This window comes from Talpa europaea (genome assembly GCF_964194135.1).
Source record: "Talpa europaea genome assembly, chromosome: 7".
NCBI classification, from domain to species: domain Eukaryota; kingdom Metazoa; phylum Chordata; class Mammalia; order Eulipotyphla; family Talpidae; genus Talpa; species Talpa europaea.
The window spans coordinates 32,227,087-32,240,867 of NC_140074.1; the positions used below are offsets into that span (position 1 = coordinate 32,227,087).

The 13,781-nt window shown below is 38.7% G+C and overlaps 1 protein-coding gene across 1 annotated transcript in view; it reads left to right on the plus strand.

Moving 5' to 3' along the window:
- GLDC (glycine decarboxylase) overlaps positions 1-13,781 on the plus strand; it is a gene marked incomplete at both ends in the record, with an annotated part of 77,936 nt that overhangs the window by 37,183 nt on the left and 26,972 nt on the right. The window contains 6 exons of the mRNA XM_084237774.1: positions 136-275; positions 835-915; positions 2,876-2,973; positions 3,364-3,448; positions 3,619-3,660; positions 4,635-4,777. Of these exons, the coding sequence (XP_084093900.1) occupies positions 136-275; positions 835-915; positions 2,876-2,973; positions 3,364-3,448; positions 3,619-3,660; positions 4,635-4,777 (589 nt within the window). The remainder of the gene's footprint in view (positions 1-135; positions 276-834; positions 916-2,875; positions 2,974-3,363; positions 3,449-3,618; positions 3,661-4,634; positions 4,778-13,781) is intronic.

Sequence of the window (13,781 nt, forward strand, 5' to 3'; positions counted from 1 at the left end):
ATTAACCATGAATCCACTGAGTAGGACCAGGAACAGACTCTAGTAGGATTCTCCTCTTTATTTCTCTGTGAAATGTCAATGGCAAAGGATCAGCTCCTGTGCTGGCTGCTGGTTACTTTCACCTGTCTTGTCTAGGTCTCAAGAGAGCAGGACACCAACTCCAGCATGACTTGTTCTTTGACACTTTGAAGATTCAGTGTGGCTGTTCAGTGAAGGAAGTCTTGGGAAGGGCTGCTCAGCGGCAAATCAATTTTCGGCTCTTTGAGGATGGTATGGTAAGTCAGTCTTCCAAATTTCTTTTCCAATTCTCTAAAAGTTCATGATTTTTCTCATTAAAAGCCTTCCACAATGTTGGAACTTTGGGTACAGTCATTTTTTAAAAACAATTTTATTTTCCTATTGAAATGTTGTAGTCCCTTCAAACAAAGAATAGTGCATTCTCAGTTTTCCCTTAGTGCTGCACTTTCATATGTGGGCCTGTTACACATATTTTGCTCACAATATTCTCTGTTCAGTGAAAGCTGTGATAAGTAATTTAGTAAAGTAAGTTAGGGGAAGAAAAAGGTATGCACATGTGCTACCAATATCAGTGAGTACCCTGCAGTCAACTGTTTCAGTCCAGGAATGGCCTGCAAAGCTCTAACCCTTGTGAAGCCTGAGACTTGCCTTCCTCTCCGGGCCAGCTTGGTTGTAATGGCTCCTGTTACTCCTGTTATTTTGGAATGACTGGATTTTGTCCCGTACATTCTTTGCATTCATCTCCCTTGGTGTTTCTCTGCTGGTTTGGAATTTACAGCTGATGTTTACTCCCCTTTTGTTTTTGTATTTCTGTAGCTTGGTATTTCTCTTGATGAAACAGTTAGTGAAAAAGACCTGGATGACTTGTTGTGGATCTTTGGTTGTGAGTCATCTGCAGTAAGTAAAATTGAAACATTCCTACTGACTATTTGAGATGATGCAAAGATTGCTTTGCCTGTTGTGAATCTGAGTGTGTGGGAGAAGGAACCCAGGAGTGACAATGGTCAGACTATTGTCAAAATTATGTTAGTGATTATCCCTGTCCCTGTCACTGGTGATAGGTGAAGGCTGTTGCTTTGTACAGCCAGGCTAGTTGGAAGGATAGTCAGTGGTATTTAATGGAAACTGTCCCCAGTAAAAAGATTCATGACACTGACATCTTGGTTATGTTGATTCTGGGGAAAGTATGATACTCATGTAGCAAATGCTTATTGAATACTTAATTGTCAGGTACTGTGCAAGGATAGCAGTGACCTTGACACCCTCATGGAACTTATAGTCTAATGGGAATCCACACAAACAAGTATAAGATTACAGTCAAGTTGGATGATGTGATAGATAATGTTGGAAGAAGTTCTCTGAGTACAGAGGAAAAGTTCCTCACCAAAACTTGCAAGAAATTGTCCTAAGCTGAGATCTGAAAGATGAGTAGGGTTAATCCTTACTAAGTGGTACATTTGAGAAAAAGAATGGGACTAGAAGGCCTTCCAGACATTGGAAAAGCAACCACAAAGGAGGCTAGGAGAGAGAGAGTACATGGGAACTAGAAGCAGTTCAGTGTCACCAGTTTCATTCCATGGAATGAAAGTGAAAAAGAAGAGTCAGTAGCTACCTGCATCAGTAGCAAGGTGTTAACCACAATGTCCTATGTAGCCTGCTGCATAGTAAGCACTCCAAACACATTTGTTGAATGAATTAATGAAAGGTAGCATTTACAGTAGAAGCAGAAATAGGTTCCAGAGTACTGAACAATACTATCCAGGTTGTCTGTGTCCTCTTTGACAACAAATGTAAATCATCAAAGAATATAACACTGTTCTCTTTTAAACTTTAATTAACAAACTACTGAAAGCATCTTCCTTCTGGAAATCTGCTCTAAATTTTATCCGGAAGTTCCATATGTTCAAAAAATATTTACAGAGCACCCACCCAGGATTCTAAATTGTTACCACCCTGGGGCAAAATGAGGAGCAAGTCATGTATTCATTTATATAGCCCTAATGTGAAACCCTTATTAAATATATGACTTTCAAGTATTTGCTCTTTTTCTGTGAGTTGTCGCTGCTCTTGATAATGCACTTTGATGCACAATAGTTTTAATTTAATGAAATCCAATTTTTTTCTTTTTTCTTTTTTTTCCCCTATGGTGTCATATTTAAGAAACCGTTGCCAAATCCAAGGACATGCAGACTTGCCCCTATTTTTTCCCTAAGAATGTTACAGCTTTAGCTTTTAAGTTTAGATTCTTAAATCATTTCAAATTAATTTTTGTATGGAAATTCTTCATTACTCAGAAAACAGGGAGGAAATGTCAACTTTTTTCAGTAAAAATCACATTTTTCCTTATTTTTGCAAAGATGAACAGAACCTTTTTTTAAAGATTTATTTATGCATACAAGAGCTGGGGCTCTTTTATGGTGTGGGGGTGGGGAGTAAGAGGATTCATCAGAGACAGAGTGGGGAGCAGAATAGGTGGATTGACCAAAATACACTGCTAAGGGGAGCAATGGGTGAGATAGGAGAGATCTGCTGCGTTGTGGGTCACCTCCATGGCCGAGGATTGAACTCGTGCTACAGCGGCTGTGGATGGCTTCATAGTGCTTACACTTAACCTCTTGCACCACCAGGGAGGCCCCTGAACAGAAATTTTAAGAAAGGTATTCTGAGAATTGCTACAATTCACAATTCCTGATACCCATCAACACACCATGCCAGACACCCTGGAAAACTGGGGGAAAGGGATAGATTGGGAATTTCTGGTTCTCTATCAGAATACACACTGGCCTTAGCCTGGAAGCTAGAAGCGTGGTTCCAGGCATATTTCTTGCTCTTTATTTTCTGTGATCTCTCCATGCAGGAGCTGGTTGCTGAAAGCATGGGTGAGGAACTCAGAGGTATTCCAGGTACTGCCTTCAAGAGAACCAGTCCATTCCTCACACATCAGGTGTTCAACAGGTTTGTATGGCTTGTGTAACTTCTGCATTTTGTTCCATGGCTTGGGAGCATAGAAGAGAAAATCCACTCTTGACTTGGGCAAAACACATTTCCTGGCAGCCTTGCTCTCTAGGCAGAATTTGGAAGCAAATGTTGTCCAGCTCAAGTTCATACCTAGGAACTCAACATCCTCTTCTCCCCAACCTTCCTCTCATGCCTCCAGACAGCTTCTTGTCCTAATATTCCCTCTGAGCTTCAAGAGGGGTTGTGCCCTTCTGGCTAAGGATTTGTTAACTTGTTCCCAATCGTCCAATTTGATCTGTATGTTGAAGGTAGAGCTCAGTGTGTCTGGTCTTTCGGATGTGTATGAACTCATTTTGTTGGACCTAACCATGTCTATTGTGTTCACAGCTATCACTCAGAAACAAATATTGTTCGTTATATGAAGAAATTGGAAAACAAAGACATTTCCCTTGTTCACAGTATGATTCCACTGGTAACTGTTGCCTTCATTCCCAGTTGTGATCCCCCCTGATCTCACCTCAATGGGTCACATCTAATATTCTGCAAGAGGGATGAAGGGGTGGCCATGAAGGGAGATTAGAGGGCTGATAGATAGATGATAGGAAATCACTAATGCGATACATTTGGAATTTCTTCTTAAAGGGCTCCTGCACCATGAAGCTCAACAGTTCATCTGAACTCGCAGTAAGTAGCTTATGTCTATTAAAAAGGAGGTTAGTAGCAGCAATATTCTCACTTGTATATAAGAAGTTAACTGGAGAAAGCTACTAAGACTTTGATTTAAAACTACATTAATAATGCTTAACTTTGCTAGTCAATAATATATGTAGAAACCCTTATTTTTCATAATTTTATTTAAATTTGAGTAAATATTATTTTTTATTAAATGTTATATTTATACCTTCCTGTCCACCCACCTCCATGTCCCTTTATTAAATCTGCCATGTTAGAAAACAACAACCAACAATTTGTCATTGTTAAGCTCTGGTAGAATTAAGAACCTTAAATTTTCTTTCTAGAAATCTTTTCACAAAGATAGGAAAATAGAGATTTGAGGCTTTAACTTAATTCTTATATCAGTAGAAAATTTGCATAACCTACTGTTGTGGTTTTTTAAGTATCTCTACTAGGCTGGGATCCATTTTAGCAAAGTCATCTTACTCCTTTTATTTCCCCCTGTAGTATTATTTTGCTGCAACAAATCACTTCAGACAAAGGAAATAATTTTGTGTTAGGGATGCTTTTTACATTTACTTTTATGTTGGTGTCTTGTTCTGCTTAACAAAGGGATAAAATAATATATAAGCTATGTAAGTGTTTGCATAAACCATATTTGAAGCAACTCCTAGGATTTCATTTATCAGCCTTTCATTTATCAGCCTTTTTGTTTCTGAAATTATAGAAAAAGATAATTCTTTGTAAGTTTCCTTTCTGGGTTTTTGTACCCACGTGTAAAATGAAGATATTAATAACACTTACCTCTTAAGACTGTGGTAGGACTATAAATAAAGTTATGTATTTAAAGTGTTTAGAGCCATACTTGGCTCATAGTAAGCACTTTTTATGTTAGTTTTTGCTATTATCATTGTTGAAGTAAGTATTGTGACTACTATTACAATATGTATTATACATATGCTTTCTTTCCTCTTGCTTTTCAGCCTATCACATGGAATGAATTTGCAAACATCCATCCCTTTGTGCCTCTGGACCAAGCTCAAGGATACCAACAGCTTTTCCAAGAACTTGAGAAGGATTTGTGTGAAATCACAGGCTATGACCAAATTTCTTTCCAGCCTAACAGGTCAGGAGACTTCTTTTATTGTTTCCTTTAACTATTGTATAACACTCACTTCAAAACTTAGGGCTTAAATTTCACATCATTCTGAGTGGACAGTTGTACTGCACTGGACTGAATGACTAGACTTCCAAAGTGATCTCATTAGCCTGGTTGGCAAGTCAGTGAAGTTGTTGGCTGGAAGTTCAGTTGAAGACATCAACCAGGACTTTGGTTGTTTTTCTTCTAGGTTTCTTGTGGTTGCTTGAGCTTTCTTGTGGCACAATATCTAAATTCAAAATGGGATGGCCTAAGATGGCAGGATGTGGGAGCTGCAGATCTTTTAAGACCCACTTTATGAAGTTACACAGTATCATTTTCAAAGCATTCTGTTAAAGCAGGTTATGTGGCTAGCCTATATTGAATGTGGAAGGGGACAACACACAAGTGTGGATATTGAAAGCCGTGGTCCACTGTGAGCCATCTTGTAAACTCTTATGACTTTTCATGATGTAGTTCATAAGGATTATAGTCAAGCACACACTAACTCCTACAAACAGCAATGTCTCAATCTAATCATGTCAGGAGAAACTGGATCTAGGTTTCTTCAGTCACTTCCTTTGAAAGTTTTTTTTTCTCTCCTGGCCTTGGTCTCTGTCTATAAGAATTTGAAGAATAGTAAATCTTCTAAATCTTCTCTCATATGTCCTTTGGAACTCATTAAAAATACAATCCCTGGAGCCCACTCCATATTAATGATGAAATTTTCTAGGGATTAGGAATAAAAATCATTCAGAAGCAAGTGATCTTGATAGATCACGGAATTTGGAATCCACTGGATTTGTGTTCTGTCTTCATGGGAATAAATAATTAGGTAGGTAACTGGTTGGTATGTAGGTAGGTAGACAGACATAGCTATAAACACAAACATGTCACCAGTGTGACTGTTAATATCTTTAAGCATCTTCAGAAGAGGAGTCACATGTCTGCCCTAGGTACTCTGCCCTCCTCTACCCAACACATGGATCTCCACTTGCAGCCTCAGCATTGGTCTCACCTAGGAGTTTAGAAATGCAGAATTTCTTTTTCAAGATGTAAAATATCAAATTATTTTAAAACTGAGATGTTTCTTGTCCACTTACTAAGACATAAAGTAATCAGATCTTAAGCAGATATTATCAACCCTTGCCTCCTGTTGGGTGACTTAGATTATATAGCAAAACCATGCACTTTGTAAAAACAATTTTCCCTCTAAAATACAAACCTTTCAGGAAGAGAGCATATGGCAAATAAAAGGATATGGGGCTTTAAATAATAGCTTCTCAAGCCCTCATTTCATAATTGGAAAGGAACGTCTGACATTCCCCAAATCCTTTAGCATACCTTCACTAAAATGTCATCATTCAACTTTTAAGATATTTTTTAAGGAAGGAACCTTAGTGAATTTCTTAACTCGAAACAACAATACATTGTGTTGAAAATAAAAAAACTTCGGGGCCTCCCTGTTGGTGCACGGGGTTAAGATGCAACCTATGAAGCTATTCGCAGCTACTGCAGCATGAGTTTGATCCCCGGCCAGGGAGATACCCATATGGCGCAGCAGACCTCTCCTGACTCGCCCACTGCTCCCCTCAGCCGTGTATTTCAGTCAATCTGCCTGTTCTGTTCCCCGCTCTGTCTCTGGTGAATCCTCTCACCTCCCACACCTTTGGCCTATACCCCAGTTCTTGTATGCATAAATAAATAAATTTTCAAAAAAAAAAAAAAGAAAAGAAACAAACTTCACCCCTTACTGATAAATTATTATAACATTTTCTGTATCATATTAGAGAGTACTTTTTAAAACTATTTTAACTCTAAAGTCATTAGCTCTTCAGGTAAATTTAAGTCCAAATCAGGGTTCCCACATGACTCATCTATGAGGAAGCTTGTCTTCCGTTAAGGCAGGTTTGCAACCCTGGATGGAAATTAGACTCATGGTTAGTTTATAAAACTCTATAAAACTCACCATGTACATCACAATTCCAGACTGAGACATAAACTCAGTGGAGGTCAGGAAGAGATGCAAGCATGAGTCATTCTTTAAAATTCCACAGGTAATTCATCTTGCTTCGAAGGTTGAGAACCGTGGTGTTACAGGTTTCTCTGTTGCTTTCCTCAATATACCTGATGTTCTTTCTCTGTCCCACTCTCCTTATTCCTTTGATTGGTGGTGAGATTCAGTAGGCCACCCCAGTCTTGTGGGAGGGAATGAAATATATACCAGAATATAGTTCCTGGAAGCACTAGAGAGTCCAAGTTAATTGCTCCCATTTCCAAAAGCCAATATGAGAGCACCAGGAACTGTGCCCAAAGTTGAGGCTTTGATGAGGGCTATTTCTAGTCCTAAGCAGAGGCTTCTCCGACAGATCAGGAAATGCCTCATTCTTCACTGGGAAAATATAGGGACAATGCTTCTAGTGAGTAAGATGATTTGATGTCTTAATGTGGAGAAAACAGGAAGGGCTGTGCTACACATTCTTTTTTTTTTAAGTTTTATATTTATTTATTTATGCATACAAGAACTGGGGTATTGGCCAGAGGTCTGGAGGGTAAGAGGATTCACCAGAGACAGAGTGGGGAGCAGAACAGGCAGATCTACTGAGATATACTGCTGAGGGGAGCAGTGGGCGAGACAGGGGAGGTCTGCTGTGCCATATGGGCTAGCACCCTGGCTTGGGATTGAACTCATGCCACAGTGGCTGGCAATAGCTTGATAGTACTGAGACTTTAACCCCTGTACCACCAGGGAGGCCCTCTGTGCCACATATTCTTTATGTGAATGATTTTATAGTTAACGTGTTATAAGCAGGACTTATTTATGCTAATCGTTCCACAGTGCATTATAAATTCCAAGTTTTACAATTATCCTATATAGCAGATGTTATAATTAGCCTATAGGACTAGTTATCTATTTGATTAATTCATCATAACTTACTGCTGGTTAGTTCCCACTCAGATCTAAGGGACTAATGCAGATTTCACAAACCCCACAAATTTTCTTGACTACCCTGAGATGAGGAAGGGTTTTTTTGGTCAGTCACTAAAGTTGTATTCATAAAATAGAGCATGCAGTCACAATTACAACCAATGGAGTGTTTCCAGGTGTTTTCGTTTATACCTGACTAACTGCAATAAGTTAGCATGTCTGTAGAGTTCTGCAGTCTCATCACCAAACCATTGTGACTCTAGATGATTCTTTTCCTCTTTTGCATAATATTAAAAAAAAATATGGAATAATATTTAGGAAGTAATAATAACATCCTGTAAATTATAATTTTTTTATTCTGGTAAAATTTGCGATACAAAATATCATTTTAAAACATTTTTAAGTGTATAGTTTAGTGGCATTAAGTCCAGTTTGTTTTGTAACTATCCCCACCCTCCATCTCTAGAACTTTATTTCCAAAAGTAGAAGCCATGTACCCTTTCAATAATAACTTCTCATCTCCCTCTCATCCCACCTTCTGACAACCTGTATTCTACTTTCTGTCACAATTTGACTAGGTATGTCACATAAATGTGACAATATGACATTTATCCTTTGTGTGTCTAGCTTATTTACCTAATAATATGCCTTCAGGTTTCTCCCTGTGGTAACATGTGTCAGAATTTCCTTCCTTTTAAAAAGTGAATGATATTCCAGTATATCTATAAATCACATTTCATTTTTCCATTCATCCATCAATAGACACTTGGGTTGTTTTAACTTTTTGGCTATTGTCAGTAATTTTGCTGTGAACATTGGTGTAAAAAAACCTGCTTGAGACCCTGCTTTCAGTTCTTCTGGGTATATACCCAGGTGTAAAATTGTGGAATATGGTAATTCTATGTTTAATGAACTGATGTACTGTTTTACAAATCTACCCAGAGGCATAGATGGAAAGAAGTCTACAAAGGGATGGACATTCAAATAATTATCTCAGAGTGGTAGAATTTCAGGTGTTTTTACTTTTTGTACTTGTGCTTTTTTAGATTAATAAAATAATTTTTAAATTATTAAATATTTTTTAAAACTATGGCATATATTATTATACAATCAAAAGAGAGAGTTTATTTTTATAGTGGCAATAATGAGTATTATGAAAATGTTCAATACCTGGCAAGAGGCTTACAAATCATCCCCACCGTGGGTCTCCTGGTCTCAGTGGGTTTTTCCATAAGCTGATGAAATGATGAGGTCTGCTTTGAAGTTTGCCCTGGCAATCCAGACACCTCGGTCTTCGTTAGCAGCAACACAGTACTCAAGCACAAAGTGAGGGAAACTCAGTTCCACAAAGTGCAACAGAGTCAAACTCTGTAGATCAGTTCTGCAATCTCATTAATGATATTTAACATTAAGTGGACTTGAAATATAACTCTCCAGTTCCTAAATGACTAGGAGAAGTGGAGTTTCAAACATGAACCTGAGTTCTTGTGACCCTGATGTCTGCCCCTTAGCTTTGCTGTGGGCCTAATATACTGTCTTCCTGTCCAGTATATATCTGAGTTATGCTAATAGAAAGCTTTTATTCTTTCTCTCTTCATCTATGAGTTCCTGCCTAGATAGACTGCTACAGGGGCTTCAGTAGATATTTTTTATAAAAGGGACTCATCAGGTCAAAGGAAAAGCTAGCACCCAGAACAGGTGAAGCTTCCAACACTGTTATGTGACTTCCTTCTTAGTTATGATGTAGGTTTCTCTCCTACAAAAGGGAATGTTTTATTATTTGATTTGATAGAGGAATGGTCAATACATTTGGATGTTAAAGGATTTTATAACCATAAATTACGCTGAGAAATTTTTGGTTCAGGTAGCTAAATCCTCACTTCATCTATTTCTTGTACTTGAAGAAGCTTGTTTCCTATTTAAATGCTCCATCTACAAACCCAGAGAGCATTTCCTGCTTGTTAGAAAAAATACCCTTTAATTACCTTTTTATTTCCTAGTGTGTCCAGCATGACTTTCTTTGGCTTGTTCCTTTTAACACTCTAACACTCTTAAAATGATTCAGCAGTTCACAAATACACTCTAGGAATTTTTGTGTTAAAATTATGAGGGAATGTTTAAGGCAGATAGAAACAGTAATTAACACCTTCCACGGATATCTAAAGTAAAAGACAAGCTGTAATTATTATTAGCTCACTTGGCTTATAAGGGTGAGGAAGTTTTTTTTTTTTTTTGTCTTTAAAAACTGCAAACTGTCATATCGAATGTAGATAGAGCTGACAATTGCTTTCCCAGAATCTCCTCCTGGGAGGATTTTTTTTTTGTGGGACCCTCGCCGTTGGCTGGGGATCAAACTGGCGCTGCAGATGCCTTGCAAACCCGTGCTCAACCTCTGTGCCACAAGGGGAGGCCCCTGGGAGGATTCTTTTTTTTTTTTTTAAGATTTATTTTTATTTAAACAAGCACTGGGTACAGTCAGAAGCGTGGGAGGGTGAGAGAATTCACCAGAGCCAGAGTGGGGAGCAGAACAGGCAGAAGGACCGAAGTACACTGCTGAGGGGAGCAGCGGGCGGCAGGAGAGGTCTGCGCGCCGTGTGGGACCCTCCTCCGGTGGCCGGGGAGCAGCCGGGGATCAAACCGGCATTGCAGAGGCTGAGGGCAGCTTCGCAACCCAGCGCTCAACTGCTGCGCCACCGGGGAGGCCCGAGGATTCTTAAATGAAGGTGTAAACAGGACACAATCAATGGCTGTCCAACCTTGTGGAGCTGGAGAATCACCCGTGATCCTGGCAAATTGCTGAGTGTCATTTCCAGAGTTTCTGATTCAGTAAGTCTGGATTGGAGCCTGAGAAATTTCATTTCTAACAAATTCCTAGGTGGTGTTCATATGCTGGTTTGGTCACCATACTGTGGAGTTCTCTGGGGTTGCAGGAGTTCTTAGTCCTGGCTGTGATTAGAATTCTCTGGGAAGCCTTCAAAGACTACTGATATTCTACCCACCTCAAAAACCAGTTACATCAGAATCTCCTCCAGACATCAGAGCATTTAAATATTGTGTTGTCGGAAAAGTCATGACACATTTTTGCATAGAAAGTAGCAGCTATGGGCCTCCCTGGTGGTGCAGTGGGTTGAGTGCTGCGCTGTGAAGCTGTTCGCAGCCTCTACAGCGCGGGTTCAATTCCTGGCCGGCCAGGGAGAAACCCACATGGCGTGACAGACCTCTCCTGCCTTGCCCCCTGCTCCCCTCAGCAGTGTCTTTAGTCCGTCTGCCTGTTCTGCTCCCCGCATTCTCTAGTGAATTTTCTCACCCTCCAGTGCCTCTGACATGTACCCCAGTTCATGTATAAATAAATAAAATCTTCAAAAAAAAAAAAAGTAGCTGCTGAGAGCCAGTTGTAGATCCCTGTGTCGTTCCTGGTAAGCTCAAGATATATAGTATTTCCAGCATCACAAAAGATTTCCCACTTTCCCATCTACTCCCTTTAACTATAATTACTGTTCTGATATTTGTTACCACAAATTAGTTTTGTCTATATGTAAATTTTACACAAATGAATTTATGTGGTATGCATTCAATGTATTTGTTTACTTCATCAGTGCTATGAGTGCAGTTTGTTGTTTATGGGTGCTTACTATTAAATTGTAGGAGTATACTAACATTTATTTATCCATTTTGATGTTTCTAGTTTTAGGTGAATATAAGCTGTTGTGACTTTATTAAATAGAACCCAGGGTGTCGGATGGTGAGCCATTATTTAATGAAAGACCATGAGGAAGAAAAATGTCTTCTTAACTTAATTAGATAATTTTAAAACATTCATATCAGAAATACATTAGTGGGCTTAAATACTATTATTTGTAATATTAGAAATTTTTTTTTTTAGTAAATATTTTTTTAATTAAGATTTATTTATTTATGCATACAAGAGCTGGGGCAAAGGCCAGAGATGCGGGGGGTGAGAGGATTCATCAGAGATAGAGTGGGGAACAGAACAGGCAGATTGATTGAAGTACACTGCTGAGGGGAACAGCGGAAGAGTCAGGAGAGGTCTGCTGCTCCGTGTGGGTTGGTCCCTGGCTGGCCAGGGGATTGAACTCATACTGAAGTGGCTGCGGACAGCTTCATAGGTTGTATCTTAACCCTTTGCACCACCAGGGAGCCCCTTGTTAGGATACATTTTTAACACCATTTGACTTGTATAAAAACATGGGAAAACACATACTGTTTTGACATGAATTTTGGTGACCACTTTAAATTATTAATTTTGGCATATTCTGTAGTCTTTCAAATTGGTTCTGTACTTTTTCATAATGAAAGCTATGTAGAAATCTGTCTCTTAAAACCAGCAGCCATAGTAATATATCTCCAAATGTTCCAAAGCACTCAACTTCAGAGGAATTTGTTATGTTGGCTATAATGTTGGTCGCGATGTTCTTTAGGCAAAATAAAAAGGTTATTTCTTAGTTGATCAAGGGTAACTTCTACAATCAGCCACATATGTACACAGTAACTAATTTAAATACTTTCATTTCATGTTGCAATTCATTTACAATCTTAATCCATCTTAAATATTATACTTAAGAAGTACTGTACTTTCCACTGGTGACTACTGATTATGCATCCCACAAAATATATATAAGGACAGGCCATATTCCTTTGTCATTATAGCCATATCTACAATCATATTTCTAGAAAAATATCCTAGTAGTGTACCTTGGGATTGCGTTATGGCCCAATAAAAATTTGTTCCAAAGATCTAAAAATTTAACCATTCCAAGTATAACTAATTCCACTATTTTTATTTATTTTTTTATTATTTTATTTATTTTTTAAGATGTATTTATTTATGCATACAAGAGCTGGGGTACAGGCCAGAGATGTGGGGGGTGAGAGGATTCACCAGAGACAGAGTGGGGAACAGAGCAGGCAGATTGACCGAAGTACACTGCCAAGGGGAGCAGCGGGTGAGCCAGGAGAAGTCTGCTGCACCATGTGGGTGGCTCCCTGGCCGGCCGGGGATTGAGGTTGCGCAGAAGTTGCAGATTGCTTCATAGTGTGGTGCTTAACCCCTTGCACCACCAGGGAGGCCCCCAATTGCACTATTGTTAAATATCAATCTTTTTACTTGGGTTTCTTAGCAAAGGTAAAGATAAAATGATAAAAGTGTTCGTAGTTCATTGTGTCCTTCAATTCCTGTTCTAATATTCACAAAAGAGCTGAACTAACACCTTATCCTCTGTCATGCAGTGGTCAAATTCCAACTGCTCCCCCATTTTGTGGGGTTAAATTCACAATGAAAAGCTTCCCTGAAATTCCATACCAGGATAATATGCTAGTACTGGTAGAGTTAAGGATTAAATCATCAAAAAACTGTTTACTCATGTCAACTCCAGTGTATTTTCGTTGGAACTTTCACATATTTGTTACAGTTTCTTCTAATCTATTGGATTTCTTATGGATTCTTGGTAGAATGAGTCTGGGATTTAGGAGAAGTTTCCATGTATTCTATATTAAACAATATAACATAACTTCTTTCATCAGTAAAAGTTATGCCTTGTTTTCTAAGACAGTTTAAGCTTATGCTAACTTGGCACTTCTGTGGATCTGAGGCTCCCTTTCCATTGGCATCCCCTCACTTTGGCTAGCTCTCTGGCTCCAGGCCACTAACCACTTTATTTGAATAGATATCAGACCACTATCCTAGCTGCCCCTACACATACATTTTTCTCTGTTATTTTTCACAATATTTTTCTACCAACAGGTGGCACTAATAATTCTTTTATTTTAATAATACCCTAGCAGTAAGCTTTGTGTGGCACTCAGAACATATCCTTTACATTTTTGGAGTTGAAACATACCTGATTTTAAGAGTATCAAATTATAAAAAACATCATCCAGCATTTCTGATCTAGTTTTTAGCATTACTGGCTCCTAGCTTTCTCTTAGATTACTGGCTCCTAGCTCTTGTCTTTCATTTCTAGTCTACAATCACCTTAATTTGCCTCCAACAAAACAATATGAATTGGAAAGAAAACACAAAGGAAATACAAAATCCATTTGTTG